Raw genomic sequence first — 27,331 nt, 5'->3', positions numbered from 1 at the left:
TTATACATCTGGATTCTCACCTGCATTGTCCACTTCTGGGGAAAAAATTGTTCAGTTGTGAAAATGGGTACCCCACAAAATACCAGGCAATGAACTTGCAGCATTATCTCATTTGCTACCTCTGCCGGACAGGAATTATTATTATCCCCATGAACCACATAAGAAAACTGAGCCTCGGTTAGTTCTTTTTCAATGGCAGATTTGAGGAGCATCTTGGGGGGATAGAATTATTTATGACTTGCTTGTCAGCCAGGAATAGTTGCTGCTATTTTAATTTTATAATGTCAGTGTCTTTTTGACGCCCCACCCATCTCGATTAAATTATCACTTTATTTGGTCAAGATTTTTTGGAGCCCATAAGAGGAATGACAATAGAAACCAAAAGTGTTTGTTTTGCTTAAATCTCTGAAGGTGACAAAATCTGGGAGAGGAAATGAGGGTGAGGTCCCAAGTTTCTGATTGAGCTCTAGGAATGATGTGGCAGGTTTCTTTATATCATCTATTTTTTTAACATCTTTATTAGAGTATAATTGCTTTACAATGGTGTGTCAGTTTCTGCTTTATAACAAAGTGAATCAGTTATACATATACCTATGTCCCCATATCTCTTCCCTCATGCATCTCCCTCCCTCCCACCCTCCCTATCCCACCCCTCTAGGTGGTCACAAAGCACCAAGTTGATCTCCCTGAGCTATGCGGCTGCTTCCCACTAGCTATCTATTTTACATTTGGTAGTGTATATATGTCATATATTATTGTCACTAGAATATAAAGTTCATTGAATCTTACTGTGAGTTACTTTTATCTTTAACCACTCAGCTCCAAGAGGATGCCAGAAACTGTCTGCTAGTTCTCTTCCATGGGTCTTCTCCATATCTTACTTCTGGAAATGATGTTCAGGTTTTTTAAAGATACACTCTTTCTAAGTTGAGAAATGGGAGAAACCATGTTCTAATGTATTCCTTCACTGATCTGTGAGCACTGCCTTCCCAAAGCCTTGCCAGCTACTACATGGCTTGTCAGCAGCCCTTTGGGTATTTCCCAAAGTTCACTCCAATTCAGTAAGAGTCAGCAGTGAGGTGTAGCACACAACGGTCAGGGTCCCAGCTCTTCCTGACCCAAACTTGCTGTGACTGACTTTTAGCCAGTCCACTCCAGTATCTTCACTAGCAGGGAGTGGACTTCTCTTGCTACTCAGAGTGGCCTGTGGCCCAGACCAGCATCATCAGCATCTCCTGGAAGTACACAGTGCCGCGCGCCCCCCCCAAGACCTTATCAATCAGAATCTGCACGTTAACAAGATTCCCAGGGGGTTCACATGCACATCAAAGTTTGAGAACTGGATTCTGAAATACACACATTCTCCCCTTGCCCCAGGAACGAATAAAATAGTAAGGAGATCTGGGTTTGATGCCTGACTCCGAATATATTTCATCTCTGACTTGGGCAAGCTGCTTCCTCTCCGGAGCATCACAACATTGAGGTGTTTCTCCTGATTAAGGAGAATGGAGCTTAAACGCCCAACACCCACACAGCTCTAACCCGACTTTTCTAACGATAAAGTGAGAAACAAAATCCAGGCCGAAAAGAGTGGAGCGGGGTCACTGTTTTTCACTTCATTTTAATTTATAGGAAAATTTAAATACAATTCCAGGTGGAACTTTTAAACGCTTTTAAAAAAATTATTTGAAAAAAAAAGCATTTAAGTCAGATCCATTTGGCTTTCCTTGCAACCTTGCCAAGCTCTTTCCATTCCGAACTGCCATCCAGGATGGGACTCTTCTCACCAATTCACAGCTCCGGAAGACCAAGTATACAAAAAGCTGTTTAGTTGCCGGGCGTGACAGCAGCGAGGCCACACCTTAGAACACCGGCCGAAAACTAGCGCCGGGAAGCAACGCCACCTAGCGCTGCAGGAACACCCTTCACCCGGGTCTCCGCCTCCTTCTGACGAAAGTAGCCGGGAGGCGGGGCTCGTATCCCTAATATGAACGGCCACGTTTTCCACGTCTCCTAGTTCTACACCGGACGCTAAAGACCGACGCACAAGTTTGGAAGGTACCATTCTTTTAACTTAATCAACTTATCAAAATTTGAGATATTCCTAAGAAAGATATTGAAAATTAAGTCCTCAGACCACTTTACATTTATTTTCCATCATAGTGGCAAATATGACATATATAAGTGGCGATTTGAAACAATTATTGTGTTTCCCTTCAACTTCGGGCCTTAACTACTTGGGCTAGCTCATACGTCACTTCCGGAGATCTATCGCCTAACTATCCAAAAAACAGGAGCGGGTACGGCGAGTAAGATTCGTGGGCCGACGGGGCAGCTATGGGTCGGAGGAGAGCGCCGGAGGCTGGGACCCTCGGTCGGGCTCTTATCCGCCAGCAAGTTCAGCGGAGCCGTAGCCATCGTCACACCGACTCCTGGGTAAGAGCTTGTCATCTTTCCCAGTCTGTCTAGTTATGAGAGTCTGAAAGCTGCGAAGCTTGGGGTCAGAGGTCACAGGGAAATTTTCCAGAGGAAATGATGCCAAAATAGGGTTTCTAAGGATGAGTACAGTCGTCCCCCGTTAACCGCGGGGATCGGTTTGGGACCCCCCCAGCCCCCCGCGAATACCACAATGCGCAGATGTTCAAGTCCCTTAGAGCCTACCAGGCAGATTAACAGGCCCTCCTTCTAGCAAGGCACAGAGCCCAGAGGTGGAGGCCAGTGTGGTGATGAGGGTGCAGTGAGATCTTGAATGCCAGGATAAAAGTTTGGTCTTTGCCCTGTAAGCCATGAAAGCGTTTGTAAGTTTCTGTACAGGAAAGACATAAAAACTACTTTTTGTATTCATCTGTTCAAAGAATTGACCCTCCAAGAGCCGCTGGTTGGTACCAGAAGTACAAAATAACTCAGATTCCTGCTTCACCCTTTTTATTCCCTAGTGGTTTCACTCAAAGCCGAACAACTTATCTCCAAAGTTTGGCGGGCCTAATAGTTCCCTGGGCCTGGGAACGATCATAATTCTTAGTATCCTTGTAAAGCGGATGAAGTAGTTTTACTTGTGTTTGTCATTTTGACATTCATTCCCTCATGTATTTGAGAACTCGCGAAGTTCTCTGTAAGAATCTGTGCAAAGTCAAAGGTGTCTCTAAATTATCCATGTGCACTAAACACCATCTAACTTCCATCTGTATATAATCTGCAGAGTAAACAGCATACAGAGCTCATCAATATTCATCAGGTGAGAGTTACTCTGGACATTAGATTGCCAGTAGTTTTAATTGATTTTGAAGCAACCTGTTGTTAATGTACCCATTAGGAAGTAGTGGGAAGATTCGATTATGAATTCTAAAGAACTGGATTCTAATCCTTATGCTGATTTTTGCTGATTCTGTGGCCTTGGGCAAACCACCTAGCCTTTTAACCTTTAATTTTTTCATTTACTTGCACCTGTACAGAATGTAGAGCTTAGGATGGTGTTTATCTTATCAAACTATGGGTTGTGTCTGGAAATCAGTTCAGTAACTCTCAACTAGCCAGGTTTTTCACCCTACAGAATAGAATTCAAGAAAATACCAGTCTGTGTGGCATGTAATAAAGTAACTTTGTTTCAGGATTCCTTTGTTTCCATTTTACTATACTGAATGGTACACAGTTGTATCACTAAGTTTCTCACAGCATTTGGGTCACTATGTGAAATGTATTTCTTACTGTGGGTCTCCGTCAAAAAAAGTTGACTAACAGTGGCTGCCAGGACCAGAGTATATGGTATATGGGTTCAGGTTCTTATCTCTACCACATATTAGCTTGCCACTATAGGCAAGTTGTTTTATCTAATTTAATCCTGTTTCCTCATCAGTAAAATAGAGACACAATAAAATTTATCTTAAAAGATTTTGAAAATAAAATGAGAAAATAAATGGAGAGTAACTATCCATCTGTAAGATGGATAAGAAAGTGAGGTAAGAAAGTGCTCATTTAAATGTTAACTTATTAATATTGACTCTAAAGGGGCTGATACCACCCTCAAGACCATAGAATAGTTACTTGGGAGTTAGTTTGGATGTTAAGAGCAGATGAGAGCAGCTGTATTACCACCTTGTGTTTTATTCATAGTTGCACACAAGTGAACTCAATGATGGCTATGATTGGGGTCGTCTTAATCTTCAGTCCGTGACTGAACAGAGCTCCCTGGATGACTTCCTTGCCACTGCAGAACTTGCAGGAACAGAGTTTGTAGCTGGTAAGTTGTTGCTGAGTGCCTACAGCACATTTGTGTCTTTGCTGACTATATACAAATAAGTCTGCTTGGAAGTGTTTTGCCAATCCTACCAAACTCATAAAGGAGCTGTCTTTAAACCAAAGGCACATATCCCAGAAGCAGTGTGGGAAGGTCGAGATGAACTCAACTGGGAGGTACAGAATGTGCCACAGTTTTCAAATTCAGCTCTAAAAAACACTTCAGGTTATCCATCATCATATCAAATTCAAGAACCTCAGTCTCTCATAAGGAAAGAGACCAGTCAACATTACAGTGGACAATACCAGCATTTTCCAGAAAATGTTTTCTGATACCACTGTTAGAAGCAAAATCCTGGGCCTGCAGCTGTAACTTAGGCAATTTGAATTGTATTTTAAAGCACTTGTTAACACATCATAGTGAATTTTTCCATGCATGTAATTTGTTTTAGTCACTGCTTTCCCTTTTTTGTTGTTTTTGTTTTTGTTTTTTCTAAGCACTTAGAAAACTACCTGGCACAGAGACAGCATTATAAACTACCATTTCTATTGCTCTTCTCTTATTATAAGTGTTATTATGTTGTTTAGCAGATTCATTCATTTGTTCAAAATGCTTTTATTGAGCCCCAGCTACTCTCAGGTGTTGTACTGACTCCCGAAAGTATGGTGTTGACTAAGACAAATTTTGTTTCTGCAGAATTTTGTCTAAGGTGCTATAAAAGAAGTCTGTAGCAGAGAATAGGGTCATAAAAGATGGAGTTGGTGTTCATTTCTATCTGAAGGAACACTAGGGCCAGTCCGGGCAAGCTTTCCCCTGGGGCTGAGTCTTAAAAGATGAGTAGATGTTAGCAGGACAGGTGAGATGACACAGGACATTATACACAGGCAGGCAGAGCACTTCAAGCTACGATCTGAGCAGCCGTCCACTGTGTTCAGAAAACGGACTGAGGGAACTGATGAGGGTGATTATAATTTTTGTGACTTTCTGTTTGAATAAAAAAAAATCCCCTCCCCCCAAAAAAATTAAAAAAATAAAACAAAACAAAAATAATAATGTGCAAATAAAATAAAATAATGTGCAAAAAAAAAAAACAGGAGCTTCGCCCTGTTGGTGCTTAAAGTACATGGGGACAGGATGTGATGCACAAACACTAGGGAGGAGGGCCAGGGCCAGGAGAGAATAAGGCCTTTAAAGGAGTCTTTAGAGGGATGTAAGCAAGTAGGAAACATTTTTTGAAAGAACACTGATGGATTTTGAGGAAGAAAGAGTAGTTAGGAAACTATTGCTTGAGTACAGCAAGAGAATCAGGCCAGAACTGAAATAGTAGTAGTAGAAGAATGGAGAAAAGATTAGGAACAAGATTTTTAGTGAGCTAGAATAAACCAGACTTTATGGAGGGGATGGAGTAAGTGAAGAGTGAGGAGTGTCTTTTTGCATTTTAATGAGGACCCCTGAATAGCTTCAGGATGGGGCTTGGTCTTGTGAGCAATGTAAGGATAATTAGAAGGTTGGAATTTCTAGCCCCACTGGGGAGAGGAGAGGAGCTGGAGGTGAAGTTAATCACGAATGACCAGTGACTTGAGCAGTCATACCTACATAATGAAGTTTCCATAAGCCTTTCAAAAATCGGTAAGAATTCCTCATTGAAATTAATTTCATGCCTTTTCCCCTTTTCCTTAATAATGTAGAAGTGATAGAATTTTGTCTCAACTCTCTATGGCCTTCAGACAGCACTTGTCTCCTGGACACAGAGGGACAGGGATTTAACCTGGAGGCTACAAGTTTCAGATGTGAACCCCTCAGATTGCAGGCAAAATTGTACGTGTGTGTGTGTGTGTGTGTGTGTACATAGTGCGTTTTGAATCAGATTAGGTCCATGGTTTTTAAGCCGGTTCTCACATGGATCCCTGACCTTGCACAGGAGAGCAAAACAATGAGATATGCTAAGTATTCACTGGGAACTCTTTACCTTTAAAAGATGGCACAGGCCGTACTCACTTCTTATGTTCAGCAAGTAAGAGGAAGATGTGATATTGTGATATAATAAGAAATATATTTATATTTGGTCTTCATCTTTGGTTCCTTGATACAAGAGCTTCTAAAACCCTTGTAATTTCTTGAGTGGTAGGGGTGAGAGGAGTGTCTTTTGTTGTTCATAATAAGCCCCTTGCAATCTTACTAGAGTTTATGCTAATGAGGTGACCGGTGGGCCCCTAGGTAACTTCTTTGTGGAGGTTGATTGCCACAGAAACCAACCCTGGGATTTGAGGGTTGGGACTTTCAGAAACTCCTCCCTCAACCACTGGGGAGCAGAGACGTCCTGGAGATTGAGTTAATCACCAGTGGCCAATGATTTAATCTATGGGGCCTCCATAAAAATACATTCAGAGATTTGGCATCTGAAGTGGGGAAGTCACTTGATAGTTAGTGTCAGAATAGAATTGAATTGTAGGACACCCAGTTGGTGTCTGGAGAGTTGGAGAACTGGTTGTTGGTGTGGGAAAACCCACACATTCGGTGTCAGAAGTGTTGGTAGTAAAAACAGTTCAGAGACAGGTGGCTGCATTATTGTGTGATTACCTCCAGCAGAACTCAGCATCATTACTGAAATGAAAACGAGAGTGGATAGTGGGCTAAGGAATTTGATGTTTGGTCGGAGAGTGGTGGAATGGATGGACCATGTGGTTTTAGCCAAATAGGGAAAGAAATGAAGCTACAAGCTGGGTGGTACACTGGGAGAAGAGGAAAGAATCAAGGGGCTGGAGACGTTTACAGAGGTTGGCCCAAGCAAAGTGGGAACACTGGGTGGGAGATCACCATTGGAAGGAGGAATTGATGTGAAATAATTATCCAGTATGAGGCTAAAGGGATGTGTATTCTGACTGTTGGTTGAGGATGACATGAATGAGAATGGGGACTGAATTGGCTGTACTCTAGGTCAGGGGTCCCCAACCTAGGTACCAGTCCACGGCCTGTTAGGAACCGGGCCGCACAGCAGGAGGTGAGTGGTGGGCGAGCGAGCTAAGCTTCATCTGCCGCTCCCCATGGCTCGCATTACCGCCTGAAGCATCCCACCCCACCCCCACCCCCCGCCAGTCCGTGGAAAAATTGTCTTCCATGAAACTGGTCCCTGGTGCCAGAAAGGCTGGGGACTGCTGCTCTAGGTGACTGGACCATGCAGTATTGGTGGTCCAATGAGGGTAGCAGATTGCAGTCTTTGCTTCAAGGTTAAGAGGAACATTGCTGAAGATGTCCTGTTATCCTTGGATAGGACCTCCCCTTGGCATTTTGGTAAGGAGCTTAGCTGGCTTCTCAGGTGCTTATCTCAGTGGAGTCACCTGCCCGGGAGACTAGGTGGCCATGTGTGGTACAGTAGAGGGGCCTGAAGCAACTTGAGGGGGATAGAGCCCTAGAGCAGAGGTCTCTGGTTCATACATAGACTGGACGTTTTTTTATTCCTTTGAATTCTTATATAGCTTAATTGTGGCTGTTCATAAATATTTCATATAAATTATAGCTGTGAAGTAGTTTACCAGTTCTAACTGGAGTAAGTCTCCTTGCTGAATCGTTGCTTCCCCCCTCACTCCCATTGGCTTACAATTATTCTCCACATGTAAAATGAAGAGATTGGTTGTAATGATTGTTTACAATCCCTTCCCACTCTTACTGCTTCTGTTTCCATGAAATGCATTTAGCATGTGGAGTTTTATAAAATCAGTACTTGAAAAAGTGGTTGACCTTTTGAAAGTTTTAATAAAGATCTGTTCTTGTATTCTTTTTGGGGGGGTGGCTAGAAAACTTCCTTTAGAAATTATAATTAATTCAAGACTAGGGGAATCTATCTAAATCAAGAAAGCTTAAATTCTGTTTTAGGTGCTCATATTTTTAGTTTTCTAAGTAATGACCAACATTCACTCTCTATACTTCCTCTTAAATAACAGTACTTTTTTTTCCCCTACAAACAGAGAAGCTTAATATTAAATTTGTACCTCCTGAGGCTAGAACTGGACTACTGTCTTTTGAGGAGAACCAGAGAATTAAGAAACTCCATGAAGAAAACAAACAGTTCTTGTGTATCCCAAGGAGGTGAGTTGAATAAAAATATAGGACATTAAAAGGCATAACAAGGCCACTAAATATAAAATTTTTTATTTGGTGTTCATGTTTTTCTGCTTTCTTTTCTCAGCTGCTATTATTAAATCCCAATCTCCTATATTATTTTGGTAACTCATTTGGAATTTTTTTTCCTTTGTGATTGTTGCAGACCAAAGTGGGACCAAAAAACTAGTGCAGAAGAACTCAGACAGGCAGAGAAAGATAGCTTTCTAGAATGGAGACGTCAGCTTGTCCGGTGAGTGTTAGTCTACAGGAAGATTGCCTTGAAATTCTGAGTTAGGCATTTTAGTGTGCTTGCATTGCTATTTGCATTTTGAAGGCTTTGTTCTTTTAAAAGGGAAATGGTAGATTTCATCTTATAAGTGCAAATTGGTGTGTCTGCAAACCGCATTGCTTTGTGCACATGTGTCCTTGCACAAAGATGGTGAGTTGATTGCTCCATTCCTGGCCTTTTCTCCTTTTCATACCCTTCTCTAGCCATTAGTCACCCTGGAGTTGATCTCTGCTCTCTGGAGCATTCTTCCAGGAAGAGATGTCTGGGAGAAATGTCACTTTGTGCGTTAAATAAACTTTCAGGGCTTAAAAAGCTTAAGTATAAAATTTGCATTTGATTTGCATATTGACTCAGCAGAAAGTATATAAAAATCATTTGACAGTTAATACTTGTGTACTTATTTTTTTAATGCAGTGAATTTGGGTGTTTATACTACTTGAACCCTACTATTATAAGCTGGCAGAGGTATAAACTTCTCATTCTAAAATCAGGTTGGAAGAGGAACAAAACCTGATATTGACTCCATTTGAAAGAAATTTGGATTTTTGGCGCCAGCTCTGGAGGGTGATTGAAAGAAGGTAGGTTACTGTTTTCTTTTTGTGTAAGGAGTATGTGGTGGCGGCAGTCTATTAGATTGGGAAGTTATATATGTTTGTGAGCCCAGGGAGGGGCTGAGGGGACAGGATCAAGTTATGCACAGGGCTACTGAGAATTATTATAAAACCTGAAAGTAAGATACTATATTTCTTTTTAAATATAAGGGGTGTTTGTTATTAGATAAACACATTGATAAACTTGCAAGAGTGGTGACTATTTTCTGTAAGATGAGTTCTGAAGCGCCTGTAGTTATTTCAGCAAATGTGTGTGAGTTCCTACCGGTAATATGGAAAATATGGCTGGGAAAGGGGTAGGTGTCTGCTTGCAAAGAGCAAATATGTTATGGGGGAGGCCAAGCAAAGGACCAAGCACCAGGGGCACACAGATGGATGAAACGTGATCGTTGCACTAAGGTATTAGTAAAATACAAACTGGAGTGTGATTCCTATTGTATTAGAGAGAGGGTAGTGGGCTGAGTCAGAGCAGAGGAAGGAGCAGTTTTAGTAGTATTGGGGGAAATTAGGAATGATTTGTTTTAATTGGGCTTTGAAAAGAAGAGAATGCCTTTGATAAGTTGAGACTGGGAGATTTTTTAAGTCTTTTCCATATCCTGATAGCTAAAAGGTTTTTATTTTTGTCAAAGAGTATATGAATTATTTATAAGGATTCCATAAATGAACTTTTTTTTAACATCTTTATTGGAGTAAATTGCTGTACAATGGTGTGTTAGTTTCTGCCTTATAACAAAGTGAATCAGCTATACATATACATATGTCCCCATATCTCTTCCCTCTTGCGTCTCCCTCCCACCCTCCCTATCCCACCCCTCTAGGTGGTCACAAAGCACTGAGCTGATCTCCCTGTGCTATGCGGCTGCTTCCCCCATCTATCTATTTTACGTTTGGTAGTGTATATATGTCCATGCCACTCTCTCACTTTGTCACAGCTTACCCTTCCCCCTCCCCATATCCTCAAGTCCATTCTCTAGTAGGTCTGCGTCTTTATTCCCGTCCTGCCCCTAGGTTCTTCATGACCTTTTTTTTTTTTTTTTTTTTAGATTCCACGTATATGTATTAGCATACAGTATTTGTTTTTCTCTAACTTGCTTCACTCTGTATGACAGAGTCTAGGTCATCCACCTCACTACAAATAACTCAATTTTGTTTCTTTTTATGGCAGAGTAATATTCCATTGTATATATGTGCCACATCTTCTTTATCCATTCGTCTGTTGATGGACACTTAGGTGGCTTCCATGTCTTGGCTATTGTAAATAGTGCTGCAATGAACATTTTAGTACATGACTCTTTTTGAATTATGGTTTTTCTCAGGGTATATGCCCAGTAGTGGGATTGCTGGGTCATATGGTAGTTCTATTTTTAGTTTTTTAAGGAACCTCCATACTGTTCTCCATAGTATCTATATCAATTTACATTCCCACCAACAGTGCAAGAGGGTTCCCTTTTCTCCGCACCCTCTCCAGCATTTATTGTTTGTAGATGTTTTGGTGATGGCCATTCTGACCGGTGTGAGATGATATCTCATTGTAGTTTTGATTTGCATTTCTCTAATGATTAATGATGTTGAGCATTCTTTCATGTGTTTGTTGGCAATCTGTATATCTTCTTTGGAGAAATGTCTTTTTAGGTCTTCTGCCCATTTTTGGATTGGGTTGTTTGTTTTTTTGATATTGAGCTGCATGAGCAGCTTGTAAATTTTGGAGATCATAAATGAACCTTATATTTGAAATGATGCTTTTAACAAGGAGCCCTTAGGATGTGGGTTTGTTTGTTTGTTTGTTTAGTCCATAGAATATACCCAATAAGAACATTAGGAAACAGGGTGCTTTAACTGGGAAAGAATATTAGCACATTTAGCACCGTTACTAAGAAAAAGGACTTGGATTAAATTTGTAGAAGTTATTTACATTTCTTTTTAGAGTGATGAAGATGATCTGGAATTAGATAGTGGTGATGGTTGCACCACTTTGTGAATATACGAAAAACCACTGAACTGTACACTTTTTAAAAGATGGATCTTATGATATGTGAATTATATCTCTCTCTCTCTCTCTTTTTTAAGTCACTTATATACCTCCCCCACCCCGTATCTTGCTCCCTCAGGGGCAGACAGGGCTGTTGGCCTGGGATGTGAGGAGGTCAGAGTAGCAAGGCAAATCTCTAAGCCTGAAGAAAGGGGAAGCTTGCTCCTGATCGCGGGCTCCATGCAGGCTTGAATGGGGCTTGGGAAGACCCAGTGTGGTTCTCCCAGGGAACAGAGTGAGCTAATCTCTCCTTCAGGGCCTCATTAGCATTTGGGATGTGTACTGCTGAAAACGTCTGTTTTCTTATTTCCAAAGTTAAATGGTAACAATATGGAATATTGAAACCTCATGCTTGTGGGAGTGCCCCCATTTGCACACTTATAGTTTACTATTTAATTCTAGATTTTCTCCTACTTCCTTTATCGTCTGTCTTCCCTCTGCATTCTTTTTTTTTCCTACTTATTCTGGTTTCTGACTTTTATGTAAGAGGCCTTCCTCCGATGTCAAATGATGTTTGTTGTCCGTTCATATTTAAGAACAAAGCATTACAAAGATGATTGACAGGACTTTTGTTTGGGTGGAGTTTGCCCACTGGTGAACTTCACTGTACAGTAACTGAGCAGGGATCAATTTTATTTTTTTGGAATATGCTAAGATGTCAGTATCTACGGGTGTTTTCCCTAGGATCAGTCAGTTTCTTAAAGAGGAGGACTATCTCCTGCCAGGAACAGGGCTAAAGGTGGCGGTGTAATACAAGGGAGCTGGGCATTTCCATAATTTGGGGTGTAGAGTTATGCTTAATCCTCCTCTCTTCAGTATAGCACCTCTTTCCCACCTTCTCCTTTGCTTGAGGTCCCAGTTCAGGAGCCTCTCAGGTTCATTTTCTCCAGGGTTCATTTTCTCCACAGGGGCTGTGGGGTGACGTGTGGCTGCCTGGCTGAATGGAACAGGGGCGTGGACCTAATTGCTCCCTGCTGAGAATGATTTCAGTCCTCTACCTCACTCTTGCCATGAAAGCTAGACGTGATGCTTCTAATCCTGAGCTTTCTCGGAGCTCTGGGGCATGAACAGGCTCACTTCTCATTGGGCTGACATTTCTTAGCTGCTGTTCTTTCTTTCTCTTTGTCCTGATGAGTTCCAGTCTTTGCTTTCATGTTTTGCAGGCTTTGAGAGGGAACAGAGGTAGCCATATGTGTTCTTCCAGGTTTAACAACAGCAAGGCCCTTCCCTTGCTTTTCATGCCCCTAAATAAGCAATTTGTTTCCCCAGAGTGAGCCTGTACTATTGAAACTAGTAGCTTCTATTGGATTACAGCATTACTTGCTCTTTTACTCTTTTGTGATATTTCTCTGTGGTTTTATAAGAGAGAACATGTTTCTGACTCAGGGAATATAGTTTATATCACACAGAAGTAGATCTGAGTCACATAGAAACATCAGTAAAGTGACTACTGCTGTGTCTTTTAATAGGAAATATTTATTGATATGTTCTGTAAAGCAGATGTCTCCTGTTTGGTAACAGGCTAGCTACGCCATCTGCCTCTTTAATTTCAAGAGTAGTTATCAGAAAAGATTTGATGTATAATATGTCATTGAAATGGCGGAAACTGCCGAGGCACGGAGGGCAGAACGCTGTATTCCAGTAAGACAAGGCGCTTCCATTGTGTTGCATCAACCCTTCCCAGTACATAGCTGGCACTTATCTAGGCATCGTAATTCAGCACACGAAGCAAGCTGCCTTAAACTTTCCTTCTTTTCTTACTGGTGTGTCTAAGCTGGTTGTTCTTTCTACCTGTTTGGTAGGTAGACATAATGTGTGTGGACCTTGTAATTTTAGTTCATTAGGCTTTGTCCATTTTTTGCAGTCATTTTTGCATTTACTGTTAAATCCTCACAGTTGGAAAGTGGTAGATATTACCTTAAAGAAGGAAATACTAGGACCCACTTAACTAGAGAACTTAAAAGCAATTTGTCATAAATTAGCAGGTCTGTGAGTTTCTTTGACTCACAAGATCATGCTGGAAATTTAACTGTTCTGAAGGAAAATGCACTTTGTCAAAAGCTCTGCCCTAAATGGTAACCTTGATTTAATACATTTCCTTCAGTTGCATAGGAGTTACCTGAGGAAAAGCTGACCAGAAACGGATTTGCGGGAGACTGGTGGTAGCACATCCACAGCTTGTTTCCTTCCAGTGGCAGTCACAGCTGGCCCTTAAAGTAGCTTTCCTAGCCACAGGGTCCGAAGGGAGGGAGGATTCTGCCGGAGAAGTGCAGTATTTATTCTTACAGTGCTCAGCTGCTGTCGTCCTCACTACATTTGTGAGGGATTCGAGGGGCTTGCTGTCAGCCGCAGAAACTTTTCATATTGCTACATCATCTTACATGTGATGGAAGATGTTGGACTCATCATTCCTGCTTCATTATGGCAACTTAAGTTGATATTTTGCTCTTTTGTATTTTTACCATTTAAACACATTCTTGGAACTGGCAGATGATGATTTGCTACATGTACACATGTCAGCCCTAGGTTTAAATAAGATATAGGCTTTGATGGTGGCAGCTGTGAGCAAGTGATATATTAGGGGTTTTTGAGGCCTTACTTAACACAAGTGTAAACTAGGCACTGAGTATACAGTAGACCTCACCTTGGATTGAAGTCTTTGGAATACTCTTTGATCTCTCCAGGAGAGTTTACTAGAAGATACAGATAAAAGTTTTAACAATGAAACATCATCAGAGACTACAAGCTCTGGTCCAGAGTGCTTGCGTTCTCATTCCAGCTCCCTCACTTAGTAGCTGGTGACCTTGAACAAGCCACTTAGCTGTTCTAAACTTCAGCCTCTTCGTATATAAACTGGGGATAATTGTACCTTAAAAAGTTAAATATATCAGTGCTTAATATGTGGAAAGTGTTTGCTACTATTTCCTTTCACTTCACAGTGATTGGTGTATCTCACATTTGTTTTTCAGTGATATCGTGGTCCAGATAGTAGATGCTCGAAATCCACTCCTATTTAGGTGTGAGGATTTGGTAAGTAAAATGTGACATGATTCAAACTTTAAGTCCTTGGGCAGCTGTGGGAGGACAGCATCCCCGATAGCAGTGACCCTAGGCAGGCCTTTGCACCCTCCTCCAGCTTTGTTTAATCTGGCCTCCTGCTCCTCCCAAGGTCAGGAGCTTGCATTTTGGGACTGTTTAGATAGATGTTTTCTTCAAACGGTTGTTTCCATCTGCAGGAAGGCACAAACACTTGAACTTTCTACTTTTAGTTTCGAAGCCACTTTGTTAATAGGCATTTGCCAGTGTTTCTCATTTTTTAAGAGACTCTAGTTGAAATAGCATTTTGCTTACTTTAGCATATGCCTAGTCCCTTCACTTACCCATCCCACTAAGCTTTCTTTTCTCACACCGTAGTTATTACCGACTGTAGTATTTTACAAATGAACTAAGCTTGTAAAACACCACAGGGGGTAATCATTAAGGTGTGAGGATCACAAGAAATAATGTGATACAGGCTTTCAATTAATAAGACACTGAACACACATGAAGTATTCCTATTTTTGTTTGAGGACCAGAGTAGGAATAGTACTGATTATTTTAAAATCCACTGGTGAATAACAGTCTTAATGGAGAAACTCTTAATAATTCAGCTTCATACTTCTGGTCTATTTCCTAATGGAGAGCTGTGCTTGGGAATTAATCACTGGGTCTTGTTTTCCTTTTAGCCTTCAAAAAATTTTTTTTATATTAATAGGTAAGATTATTATTAGCTATCGTCACTTGGCTTGAAGATAGTCCCGCTGGCCGACAAATCTAGTTATACAGTTCTTTAACTTTGCTTAAAAAAAAAAATTCAAGATTATTAAAGAGAGGAACTATATAATTTAAAGAAATAAGAACCTGTTTTACTTAAACTGGGTGGGAAAGCATTTCTTTTTACCCTTTCCAGTTTCTTATGTGAAGAGTATTTTTTCTAAGTATAGATGACCTAATTTCTTTTCAGAGCTTGCTGAAAGGATCCATAGAATGTATCATGATTAAAAATCTTTAAATTGGGAATGATTTAAAACTGGGGACAGTAAAAACTTTTAGTCATAGCTGGGGATCTTCAGTATAATTAGCCTGATTTTCCCCCTTTTGGAGAAATATGTAAATATCTTTATCTTGCATAGGAATGTTATGTGAAAACAATTGATGACAACAAGGAGAATGTTATTCTGATAAATAAGGCTGACTTGATGACTACCGAGCAGCGGAGTGCCTGGGCCGAGTTCTTCGAAAAGGAAAATGTGAAGGTCATTTTCTGGTCGGCTTTGTCTGAAGCCATTCAACTGATTGATGACTCTAAGGTAACCTGGGGGACTTTTTCAGGTTGGGTTTCAAGGAGGAGGATTTTGGCTTCTGTTAAGTGTGCTCTGGTTTTTTTTTAATTTTTTTATTGTTGATGTTTGGGTTTTATTTGTTTCTTTTGCTGTGATAGTCAGGTGATCTATAGAAAAGTAAGCCACAAGGTTGCTTTCTCTGGTTTGTAAATAGGCTGCTATCCCAGGGGTCTATGATGCACACTGATAGTAGCTATAATTTTTAATTTTTTTTTTAATTTTAGGCAGAAAATTGTATAGGAAGTTTCATACTGACCTTGTATGTAATTGCTTTTTTTTTTTTTTTTTTTTTTGGCTGTACGTGGGCCTCTCACTGTTGTGGCCTCTCCCGTTGCTGAGCACAGGCCCTGGACGCGCAGGCTCAGCGGCCATGGCTCACGGGCCCAGCCGCTTCGCGGCATGTGGGATCCTCCCGGACCGGGGCACGAACCCGTGTCCCCTGCATCGGCAGGCGGACTCTCAACCACTGCGCCACCAGGGAAGCCCTGTAATTGCTTTTAAGAGAAGTCAGAACAAAAAGTCAGATAAAACTGAATGTAGTAACTTCTCTGGACTTAATTAGACTCTCTTTTGACTTTGTTTTGAAAACAAAGAAATGAAGTAGTCCTAAATTAAGATATACCATGTTATTTTCTGTATCTTTTAATCCACTTTTTACAGAAACAGTTTAGGAGTTATTTTCTAGTAAAAATTAATGGTAACCAACTATGAAAAGAAATTAGTAATAGAATCTTAGAGCAGGAAGAGACTTAAAGTCGTATCTTTTCCTCTCCACCTCCTTTCCTCTCACCTCTATTTATCAACTGTTTACTGACTGGTTAGTGTGCTGAGCTGGGTGCTATGAATACAACACCCTCCCCTTGGTGAGCTCACAAGTAAGTGAGCTCTAACTCTGTGAAGCAGTTCTTCCCTCCACCTCCCTGGCAGTCACATGCTGTCTCTGTGACTGCTTTAAATGGCAGACACCAGGTGTCTCATTCCTTTTTATCTCCAAGGTTAGAAAGTTCTTTAGTCCAGTGAAGCTAAGTCAGCTTCCCTACCTTTGATCTGAGGCCTCTTCCTCTCTCCCCGTGTTCTCTCTTCTGCAGAAGAGACATTGTCTGCTTTCCTGCTCCTTATAGACATGACCTCCAGAGCAGTCCTCACCCTGAGCGCCTGTCTGCCTGTGTCACACACCTAAAATGGGTGGCAGGTGGTTGAGTACAGTATTCCAGGTGTGGTTTGCCCAGGAAATGCACTCTTATTTCTTGTGATCAGGATTCTCCCAGCAATTCAGAGTTTTTGTTAATTCACCCCCTTTCAAAGAAGCTTATGCTCTTGGCTCATTGAACCTGTGAACAACCACATCCCTCAAATATTTAAAAGATAAGACTTACTAAGCAGATCTCATCCTGTCTTTACATGTGGGAAAAGGTTTTCATTTTGGTTTTAGCTCAGCTTAGGATCATGCTGTTCCTCTTAAATATTAGTGATTTGGGAACAAGGTAGAATTCATTTTGCATGTGTCATTTGCTTTTCTCTTCTTCCAGCTTTGAATTATCTGCAGGTTTTGTATTGGCCCTTCTATATATTCTTTCTGGTCATTGATAACGCTGTTGAGTAGACCAGAGCCAAGGATAGAGCTCTGTGAACTTTTGTGGACTTAATAAGCGCTCAGTACCAAGCATTTTAGTGTGATGCATACAGATGTATTTGAAAGGCTATAACAATAGTTATTCTGTTATTACTGTTAATAAAAACTAACCCATAGAAAACTTATTCTTAGCCAGGCACTACTATTCTGAGTACTTTATGTGTTTCATTTCATCTTTTACATCTGTGGTATTCCCCGACCTATCAGCCAAGGAGTAGATTGCAAAGGGAAGTGGGATTTGTTTGCACCATCTGTTCTCAGGGAACCCTTGTTGCCTCCCATTGCTGTCAGGGGAGGAGTTGTTTGGAGGAATTTCCTAACTTGAGGAATTGCTTCCCTGTCAGACTCTGGATTAACAGGGCATGATTTATGGAAGATATTCTTTCTTCCTTTTTAAAAGTTGAACCCTATTTATTCCTCCCAGGTCTTCTGAAATCTGTTATTCATGATTTTCCAAGTCAAGTAGCCAGCTACCATTGTGATATATCTAATCACATCTGTCATTTGAGTGTCAAGCACGAACTTACTAAAAATAGATATTTGCTGTTTTCTCACCTATCTGAAGTTTGGTTCTTTCTCTATGGTTGCTTAACCTTTCTTATTTTAAAAAAATAGGACATTTTTTTGAATTGAGTACTTTGATTTTCTCTTGGCCATCTCTTAAATTGCACTGTGTTCCCCCAAAAGACTGACTTTTCCCTTCTTTCTTTCTATTTTTGATGTAACTACTGCGAAGTCCTTTTGTTGCCTTTATCATTTTTCCTGCACCAAAACTGCTTCTAGCCTTAGTTTTCCTAATACACATTCATGTTCAGCTTACATTCTTGTGTTCTGCAGAAGAGCACACAGTGACTTCTTTACATTTATTGCTCATTTATCATAGAAATTGCTTCCAATTCCATATTTCTTTTTGAGTTCCCAGGAATGACAATGAAATCATACCTTTTTTCCCTGACATTTTTTAAAATATCTCTTTCCTAAAATGTAGGATGCCTATTTAACTGAGTTCATCATGCCCTCTCCTGTGGTGGCTACTCATTGTAATGCTAGATTATTTGGAAATGATAGGTTTCCATCACTTCTAAATCTGAATCAATTCTCCCTTGTTGATACTGCTTGTTAATACTATAAATTGCCATATTTCTGCTTTGTTATCCATAGGAATTCAGAAGGATTAACACACCCATGAATCGTAAATGATTTTTACCTTTCTCTTTCCAAAGGAAATCGTTGGTTGGTGAATAATTTCCATGTGTAGAGTCGAGTTTTATTGCTCTCATACTTCACACGCAGGGACCTATGCTCCATGGTGCTATGATTTATTAAAGGCAGTTACAAAAGAATAGCAGTTTCCTTAACTATGCAAACCACTGTCTTTGAAATGCAAATATACGATGAAGCTCAAATTACAAATTATACCCTTCTTGCTTTGTGCAGAGAAGAGATTGTCAAATGTTTTATCGTTCATGAGAAATGCTTTGTTTTATTCTACAGCCCATTGCAAAAAAAGTGTAGTGCCAAGGAGTTCAGCTTGATACAGGTTTTTCTAAACCCTTGCTCACCTATTTTTAATAGGTGAAAAGAGTTATCTATTAGAAAAGTAATACATGTTATTTGTACAGAGTTCAAATAATACACAGCCGTGTAAAGTGAAGGTCCACCGCTCCAGAGGACACCACTGTTGACAGTTTGCTTATATCCTCATGCTATCTTCTCCCTCTATTCCCCTTTTTCTTTCTCCTTCGTAACTTTCCTTGTCCTCTGTTCATCTTAGATAACCAACTCTGAATGTTGTTCACCAGAGTGAAGAGTGCATTTGTTACACACTTCTGAACTTTTGTGGTTTCTGTTATTTCATCAGGAAGAAGTAAACGGAGACAGTGGAGAAGCCGTCACAGCTGAGTTTGAAAACTCCAGTTGTGACGAAGCTGAAACTCTACGCAAAGGGACTGAACATCTTTCACTTAATGAAGTTGCCAGGAGTGATGAAGATGACAGCGAGTATGAGGACTGTCGGCAGGAGGAGGAGGAGGACTGGCAGACGTGCTCAGAAGATGGCAGCAGCCCCGACGAGCAGGCCCGCGGCCAGGATGGGAAGGAACGCTGTGCTGTGCGTTCTGAGGCGCGAGGAAGGAAAACCCCACAGAAGAGGCAGATCCACAATCTTAGCCACCTGGTATCGAAGCAGGAATTACTGGAGATCTTTAAGCAGCTACACTCTGGAAAGAAGGTGAAGAATGGACAACTTACTGTTGGACTGGTAAGATGAAATATGTCATAAAATTGTTCCGTGACGGTCTGTATTCCCCATCCTTTGGTAGCTACACTGGAACTCCAGAGATCAGTCAGGCCCTGGCGTCACAGGGAACATTGATGCCCTCTTGTTGCCCACGGGCATCCTGGGAGCAGACTGGGTGACAGGCAAAGCCCAACTCAAAGAACGAACTTTCTCAAGGCTTATATTGGTTACACCACTGTTCATATTAATTATCTTCTACAGTCTCCCAGTTCATCCCTACCTGTCAACGTCACTTACAAGAGATACTAGAATGAGAGCTTTCAGGGTTGTCTTCAGACTTCCAGTCCAATGTTCTTACCTTCAGATAGGCTTGTTAGATAGGGTAGGCTTTCGGCATCCTGTGATCCTTGCCAACTTATACTGTAAACATTCCTTCTGACACCCTTCTAGGTGGGCTACCCAAACGTTGGTAAGAGTTCGACAATCAACACCATCATGGGCAACAAGAAGGTGTCTGTGTCTGCCACGCCCGGTCACACCAAGCATTTTCAGGTATTTCTACAGCATCGGCCTCTGTATTTCCTTCTCCGCCAGTTCCTCCCTCTGGGTGTTTTCTGAAGTTCTTTGCCACTCTTGTGCTGCTCTTCTTTCCCTTCCTGTGCTGTATGCCCAGCATAAACCTCTTACTTGTCTTTCAGACTCTCTATGTGGAACCTGGCCTCTGCTTATGTGACTGCCCAGGCTTGGTGATGCCATCCTTTGTCTCTACCAAAGCCGAGATGATTTGCAGCGGAATCCTCCCGATTGACCAGATGAGAGATCACCTCCCACCTATATCACTAATATCCTCTGTGCTGTGCCAAAATTTTGGTTGTTATGTGTATATTAGGGCTTAAGAAAAATCTGGGTAATAGATAGGGGAGGAAAAAATAATCACTCTTTACATAGTTGTAAGGATTAGAAACAAAGACTCGGTGCTTTATGTCTGAATTAGGGTCATCTCACAAATCTATAGTGTATTTACATAAAAATGTGTCATCTTTAAGGTCTGTTTCAGAGATAATATTTTAACATTTTGAAAGGATACATTTGGAAGTGATCATTGTGCATAAGGTTGTGTTTAAAAGAGGGGAGAAAAGTCTTTTAAGGAATAGTCATACTTCTTTGGAGAGGTGAAAAGTTTTTTTGTCACAGGTGCTGAAATACCATGTTCTTAGAAGACACCAAGGGGAGGAGGAGGGGGTCAGTTCAAAGAAACGGATTCCTTGACAATCTTACATTTGCCAGAATATTCCAAGACGTGTTTTAGAAGCTACGTACGGCATTGACATCATAAAGCCTAGAGAAGATGAAGATCCCCAGCGACCTCCAACGTCAGAAGAACTGTTGACGGCTTATGGATGTGAGTTGTGATTTATTTTAAAACATGAACAAAAGATAATAGTATAGCTACTAAGAGAAATACTCTGCAAAGGTACAAGTTCAGAATTTTTCCTTAGCATTTGTCATGTCATCTTTCAGCCTTGATATTTTTGTTGTCCTGTTGGTCTTGCCCACCAAGTGGCCTCCAGGTAGCTGACTTGGTCCAGCAGTAAAGGAGGGAGAGCCGGCCACTGCCTGAGTGGTATTTTACGTCAGTGTTAAAGTGTTTTTTAGAGTTAGAGAAGGAGCTGCTCTGTATCCTTTGCCTCTTCCCCAGGTCTTCATCATAGAAATCAAGTGCCTGGGAGACACATCTTCCCAGGCTCTCTCAGGCCCTTTCCTATGGGAGGCCTAGGACTCAAGTGTAGACACAGGGCTTCTGATCTAAGGCTATGTCGGCTTTTTCTTTTTCTGCATGGGAATTATCTTTGTCTGTCATTTCTCCAATTCATTGTGATTTATTTACCTTAAACACAAGCTTTAAAGGTAATCTGGAAAGACGCATATCTACCTAAAGAAAAAGCGGTGTTAAAAAAATTTCCATGCATGTGTGGCTTGCCTTTGTAAGGAATTGCCCCCAGCAGGGAAAGAGTTCAGGTTGTTTGAGTATTTACTGGCAGAGAAAGGTGATTTGATATAAACCACACTTATATGGTTAAAATCAGACGTTGAATTTACTTTAGTTGAGCGACTTTAAAGAGGACGAATACTAAGCACTTGTTGCAAGACTGCTATAGTCACAAAATCACAGGCAAGAAGGGGCCTTAAAGATTCCCCCACCTCTCATCCCCCTTTTCTTAAGACAAGTAATCTGAAATCAGAGCATGAAATGACTTGCCCAAGGTGGTGTCTGGTCAGTGGCATAGCCTCAGTGAGAACCCAGATTTCCTAATCTAGACCTCTCTAGTGTGCTAGCCTGGAAGATGGGGAAAGGTAGACTTGCACTAAACTTTGCATCTGGTTTGATTTCCAGATAAAACTGAAAGAAATGTGAGTCTTTTAAGATTTTTCATCTGATTCTCTCTGATGAAATCAAAGAGAGTGAGGACAAAACCAGTTTGTAAAAACAGATGACTAAACATTCTTAAAATATTAGTGAAATTCAACATCTGTCCATATATTTGTTAGCCATTTGGTCTTCTGAGAATCACTTTTTTCTATGCATCATTTGTTTTTGTCATAATCATTTATAGGAGTTCTTTGTTACCTGTGCTGCAAATGTTTTTCCCACTGTTTATTTATGGTTTCTTTAGCCCTGTAGAAGTTAACGACTTTAATAAACAATGGTTTTTTTTTTGTTTTTTGGGGGGTGTTTTTTGGCTGCATTGTGTCTTTGCTGCTGCGCGCAGGCTTTTCCCTGGTTGAGGCGAGCGGGGGCTACTCTTCTTTGCGGTGCGCGGGCTTCTCGTTGCGGTGGCTTCTCTTGTGGAGCGTGGGCTCTAGGTGCACGGTCTTCAGTAGTTGCAGCGCACGGGCTCAGTAGTTGTGGCTCGTGGGCTCTAGAGCGCAGGCTCAGTAGTTGTGGCGCACGGGCTTAGTTGCTCCGTGGCATGTGGGATCTTCTGGGACCAGGGCTCAAACCCATGTACCCTGCATTGGTAGGCAGATTCTTAACCACTGTGCCACCAGCGAAGCCCAACAATGTTTTTCCTTCTTAGTTTTGTTGGGTTTGGTGTTTTACTTGGGAAAAACTATTTTACTGTAATCCTTTTTTTTTTTTTAATCTTTAGATTTTTTTTTCCTTTTCCTAAATGTATTTTTGTGTACGGTTATAACTATTGATACTTTCTTCTAAACTGAAGGAGCCAACATACAGCTAGTATGGGAGGGAACTGAGTTTTGATCCTGTCGGCCAAAGCTTGTGTTCTTACCCGCTGTGCTCTGCTACTCCCTTCTAATTGAGTTAGTAGTATTTTTATTTATTTATTTATTTTTGTGGTACGCGGGCCTCTCACTGTTGTGGCCTCTCCCGTTGCGGAGCACGGGCTCCGGACGCGCAGGCTCAGCGGCCATGGCTCACGGGCCCAGCCGCTCCACAGCATGTGGGATCTTCCCGGACCGGGGCACGAACCTGTGTCCCCTGCATCGGCAGGCGGACTCTCAACCACTGTGCCACCAGGGAAGCCCTTGAGTTAGTATTAAAAGGATCTTCGTTGTATGTTTGGGAAACTGAAAAAGGTGTAGACATATCATTAAATAAGAAAACTTGCTCTGTTGCTTTGGGTTTTGCTAATAATATTGACAACATAGCATTGTACAAGTAGCCTCCTGGAATCAATAATTAAAATCAGAGAGATAGAAGAAATGACTGGAGTAGAGAGAGGTTGAATGTGTCACAGCATGTTGCTAGGTGGTTGTCAGAAGATCAGATGTAACAATATAGTCTGTTCTCCTGGATTATCAGATGTTTTTGTAATGCTAACCAAAATATTTTCTACATTATTAGTTGATTTGTTTTTTTTTTAAGGTTAAGTAAGAATGCACAGTGTAATAACAGAAAAGGCTAGATTTCCATCACCTCAGTTGTCTTTGTTGTGATATTTTCTAACTTAGGTTTTGCAAAATTCATTTCTCCTCACAGGTATGCGAGGATTCATGACAGCACATGGACAGCCAGACCAACCTCGATCTGCACGCTACATCCTGAAGGATTATGTCAATGTAAGTGAACCCTGCTTCTTGTTCCTCTGGAATAAGTAGGTCTTCTTTCTCCACAGCGTATGTTTAGGGTAATGGCAACCAGCTGGGTTATAAAGGAGATATCTTCTCATTGATATTGTGCCGTAACTGGAATTATATTCTTGATCCAGGAGAGCTAGCGTCATATAACTCATAGAAGTGACTGACATAATATGAAAGAGATGAAGGTCTCTGAATACCTATTCGCAGTGAAGGTGATAAATTTATGTCTCCAGTTTTTCCATCTCCTCCAGCCCTTGGGTGTTCCTACTGCAGCTATATCACAGTATTCCTTGCAGTGTAGCTGTTTATATACCTGTCTTCCAACACTTGTCCAGTAACAATAATAATCATAGCTAACATTTATTCAAAGCTAGCCCTGCTAGGAATAGTTCTAAATGTTTTACATTTGTCATCTCATTAAAAATATGTAAGTCTTGGCTTCCCTGGTGGCACAGTGGTTGAGAGTCCGCCTGCTGATGCAGGGGACACGGGTTCGTGCCCCGGTCTGGGAAGATCCCACATGCCGCAAAGCAGCTAGGCCCATGAGCCATGGCCGCTGAGCCTGTGCGTCCGGAGCCTGTGCTCCGCAACGGGAGAGGCCACAACAGTGAGAGGCCCATGTACCGCAAAAAAAAAAAAAAAAAAAAATGTAAGTCTGTGAGGTATTATTCTCTTATTACAAGTGAGGACATGCTAAGTTTTGGGTTTCCTTCATCAGTAAAATAGGAATTAATAGTACCTATCCCATGAGATTATTATGGGAAATAAATGAGAACAGTGTATGGAGACACACGCACACACACACACACACACACGCACGCACGCACGCACGCACATCACTGAGCTCAGTGCCTGGCACTTAATTAGCCCCAATAGTTTTTATTTATTAAGCTACTTCTTTCCACAAAAAAGCTTTCCAGGGGCTTAATTGGTTGTGAGGATTTCACTTTATTCCGTCCTCTTCTCAATACACCATCAGCAGAGCTTGGAGCATAGAAAAAAGGGCAGCCATATTCTCTTTTTTTTAAATTCGGTAGGAAAACAGTTAATAGAATATTTGTATAGATGAATTATTTATTCATTTACCATTTGTAAAACTATGGAGGGTGGGGGAGATGCGTTAAAAACAACCACAGTTTTTAGAGTGTTTATGGTGGAAAGAGGAAACTTGGCACCCAGTGGACAACAGCAGCAGGCCCAGTGTCCCCATTAGTACAGCTACACTGTCCAACTACGTCCTGGATTTTGTTTTGGAAAATATTCTCTTAAGTATAATCATATACATGTACTGAAGAGTACGGTAAACAAGGTAAAAGGGGGCACAGGGAAGATTTCGTTCTTGTGTGGGAGCTGTGGGAAGAGGTAGGCCTCGAGAACACTAAGGATCATCAGCAGGGTGTAAGTAGGGACTCTCCAGTTGCAGTGACCAAAACTCAGCTCAGCTGTCAAAAGGCCGAAAGTTCCATCAGAGGGTGCACCGTGGAGAGGCCTCCTCTGTGGACTCTCACACAGATGGCCCTGAGGATGTGCTGTTACCATGCATGTTGTCTTTGCAGGGTAAACTCCTGTACTGTCATCCTCCTCCTGGAAGAGATCCTCTGACCTTTCAGTATCAACACCAGCGACTCCTAGAGAAAAAAGCAAATGGTGGGGAAATAAAAATGCAGCTGCGCAGAAATAAAAAAGCAAATCAGATTGAAAATGTAGTGGACAAAACTTTTTTCCATCAGGTAAGTTTTAAAGTTTTTTTTTTAACTTCTGATCCAGTACATTTTGTTTAAGAGCTTTATTGAAATAACATTCGCATACCATAAAATTCACACTTTTAAAATATACGTTTCAGTAGGTTATAGGATATTTGCAGAGTTATGTAACCATCACCACTCAATCCAGAAAGAAACCCTGTACCCATTAGCATTCACTCTCCACTCCCCTCTGTCCCCAACCCCTGCCAACCACTAAGCTACTTTCTCTATATAAAGATTTGTCTATTCTGGACGTTTCATGTAAATGGAATCATACTCTCTGTGATCCTTTGTGACTGGCTTCTTTAGCCTAATGGCTTCAAGGTTCACCCATGTATCAGTACTGTATTCCTTTTTATTGCCAAATAATATTCCATTGAATGGATAGACCACATTTTGTTTATCCATTTATCAGTTGTTGGACATTTGGGGTGTTTCCACTTTTTGTCTATTATGAATAATGCTGCTATGAACATTCATGTGCAAGTGTTTGTGTGGACATATATTTCATTTCTCTTGGATACATACATTAGGAGTGGGATTGCTGGGTCACGTGGGAACTCTAAGTTTAACAGTTGAGGTACTGCCAAACTTTCCAAAAGTGGCTGCACCATTTTACATCCCCATCAGCAATGTATGAGGGTTCTAATTTCTCCACATCCTTGCTAAACTACAGCAAAGCAGTGCTATTTAAGCTGGACTTTGAGGAACGAATAAAAATGTGTCAGTTGGAAGAAGCGGTGAGGGCCAGATTTCCAGGCAGAAGGAGTAGCATGAACGAAGGCAAAAAGAGGTGAGAGTGGACTTCTTCAGTAAAGAGCCCATGTTGTAGGTGGCCTTGTGTGCCACGTGAGGGAATATGAACTTGATTCCCCAGGCCACAGGCGGCCATCAGAGATCTGTGAGGACAGGACTAGAGAGATACAGACTAGAGAACTCTGATAGAAATGTGCACACTGGATTTGAGGAGTCTTGCAGTGAAAGTGAAAGTCCAGTGAAAGCTGAGGAACACCTGGGTTAGAGCAGTGGGGATGGAGAAGAGGGGGGAAGATGTACAAAGTTCTTGAGAATGGAATCCACAGAACTTAGTGCCTGGCTGTATGTGATAGATAAGGAAGACAGAGTGTGTGCCATCTTCAGGGCTGGGCAGATTCTTATACCACTGGCCGAAATAAAGAATGGAGAGTCAGCTTCTAACTAACTTTGGGTTGTGGCCGGTTGAAGTTTGATATCAAGATAGAGATTTCCAGAAAATAGCTGGTATTGAGCCTAGTTATAGATGTTGTTTGAAGCCATGGACTAAACAAAGTTGAGGACAAAGAGAATGGAGTGAAGACAAAACACTGAGAAACTTATTAAGGAATGGGGAGAGAAAGAGGATCAGTGAGAGATGGAAGTCCACTCTCTTGGAGTTCTCCATAAGCAATCCTGTGCATATCCTGTAACGGAGACTGCTGACATTGCCAATAATATTTTCTCTTATTTCCTAGGAAAATGTGAGAGCTTTGACCAAAGGAGTCCAGGCTGTGATGGGCTACAAGCCTGGGAGTGGCCTGGTGACGGCAGCTACCGTGAGCTCTGAGACGGGGGCTGGGAAGCCCTGGAAAAAACATGGCAACAGAAATAAAAAAGAGAAAAGTCGTAGACTCTATAAGCACCTGGATACGTGAATTTGGCCTGCAACAGAAGTAGCATCTGCACTGTGCATCTGTGGTGCGATAGGGTGGACCCTGCCCTTGTGATTCACACCCAACAGCTGATATGAAGACCGGGGGGCTCCTCAGAGCACCAACTCCAATTAACAGGGTCGTCTTGGAGCCCCAGAAACCTGTTCCTGTAGGAGGCTGAATCTGAGATGAGGCAATAAATGATGTATGTTTATTTGTGTAAACATACATACAAATGCATAGTAATTTGTAAACTGGGGATTTTTTGAAGAAATATTAAAATTAAATTGCCACATG

At 41.4% G+C, this 27,331-nt stretch overlaps 1 protein-coding gene across 2 annotated transcripts; it reads left to right on the top strand.

Annotated features, from left to right (window-relative positions):
• The first annotated feature begins 2,280 nt into the window (after positions 1 to 2,280).
• On the top strand, positions 2,281 to 27,331 carry LSG1 (large 60S subunit nuclear export GTPase 1). 2 transcript variants are annotated; one of them, XM_081234331.1, is made up of 14 exons: positions 2,281 to 2,436; positions 4,111 to 4,237; positions 8,200 to 8,320; positions 8,499 to 8,585; positions 9,116 to 9,202; positions 14,234 to 14,294; positions 15,437 to 15,613; positions 19,141 to 19,539; positions 19,969 to 20,070; positions 20,217 to 20,362; positions 20,799 to 20,920; positions 23,522 to 23,601; positions 25,179 to 25,352; positions 26,858 to 27,331. In XM_081234331.1, the coding sequence occupies exons 1-14, from the start codon at positions 2,338 to 2,340 to the stop codon at positions 27,035 to 27,037; spliced, it is 1,962 nt and encodes a 653-aa protein (XP_081090457.1). In that variant the 5' UTR covers positions 2,281 to 2,337; the 3' UTR covers positions 27,038 to 27,331. The 2 variants fall into 2 exon arrangements, with proteins under 2 accessions (XP_081090457.1, XP_081090456.1); XM_081234330.1 differs by having other exon boundaries at positions 20,217 to 20,369; positions 20,806 to 20,920.

The sequence above is a fragment of the Mesoplodon bidens genome (assembly GCF_964165515.1).
Source record: "Mesoplodon bidens genome assembly, chromosome: 5".
Lineage (NCBI taxonomy): Eukaryota > Metazoa > Chordata > Mammalia > Artiodactyla > Ziphiidae > Mesoplodon > Mesoplodon bidens.
Note: the sequence above shows the minus strand (reverse complement) of the source record. Positions and strands in the feature narration are given on the sequence as shown.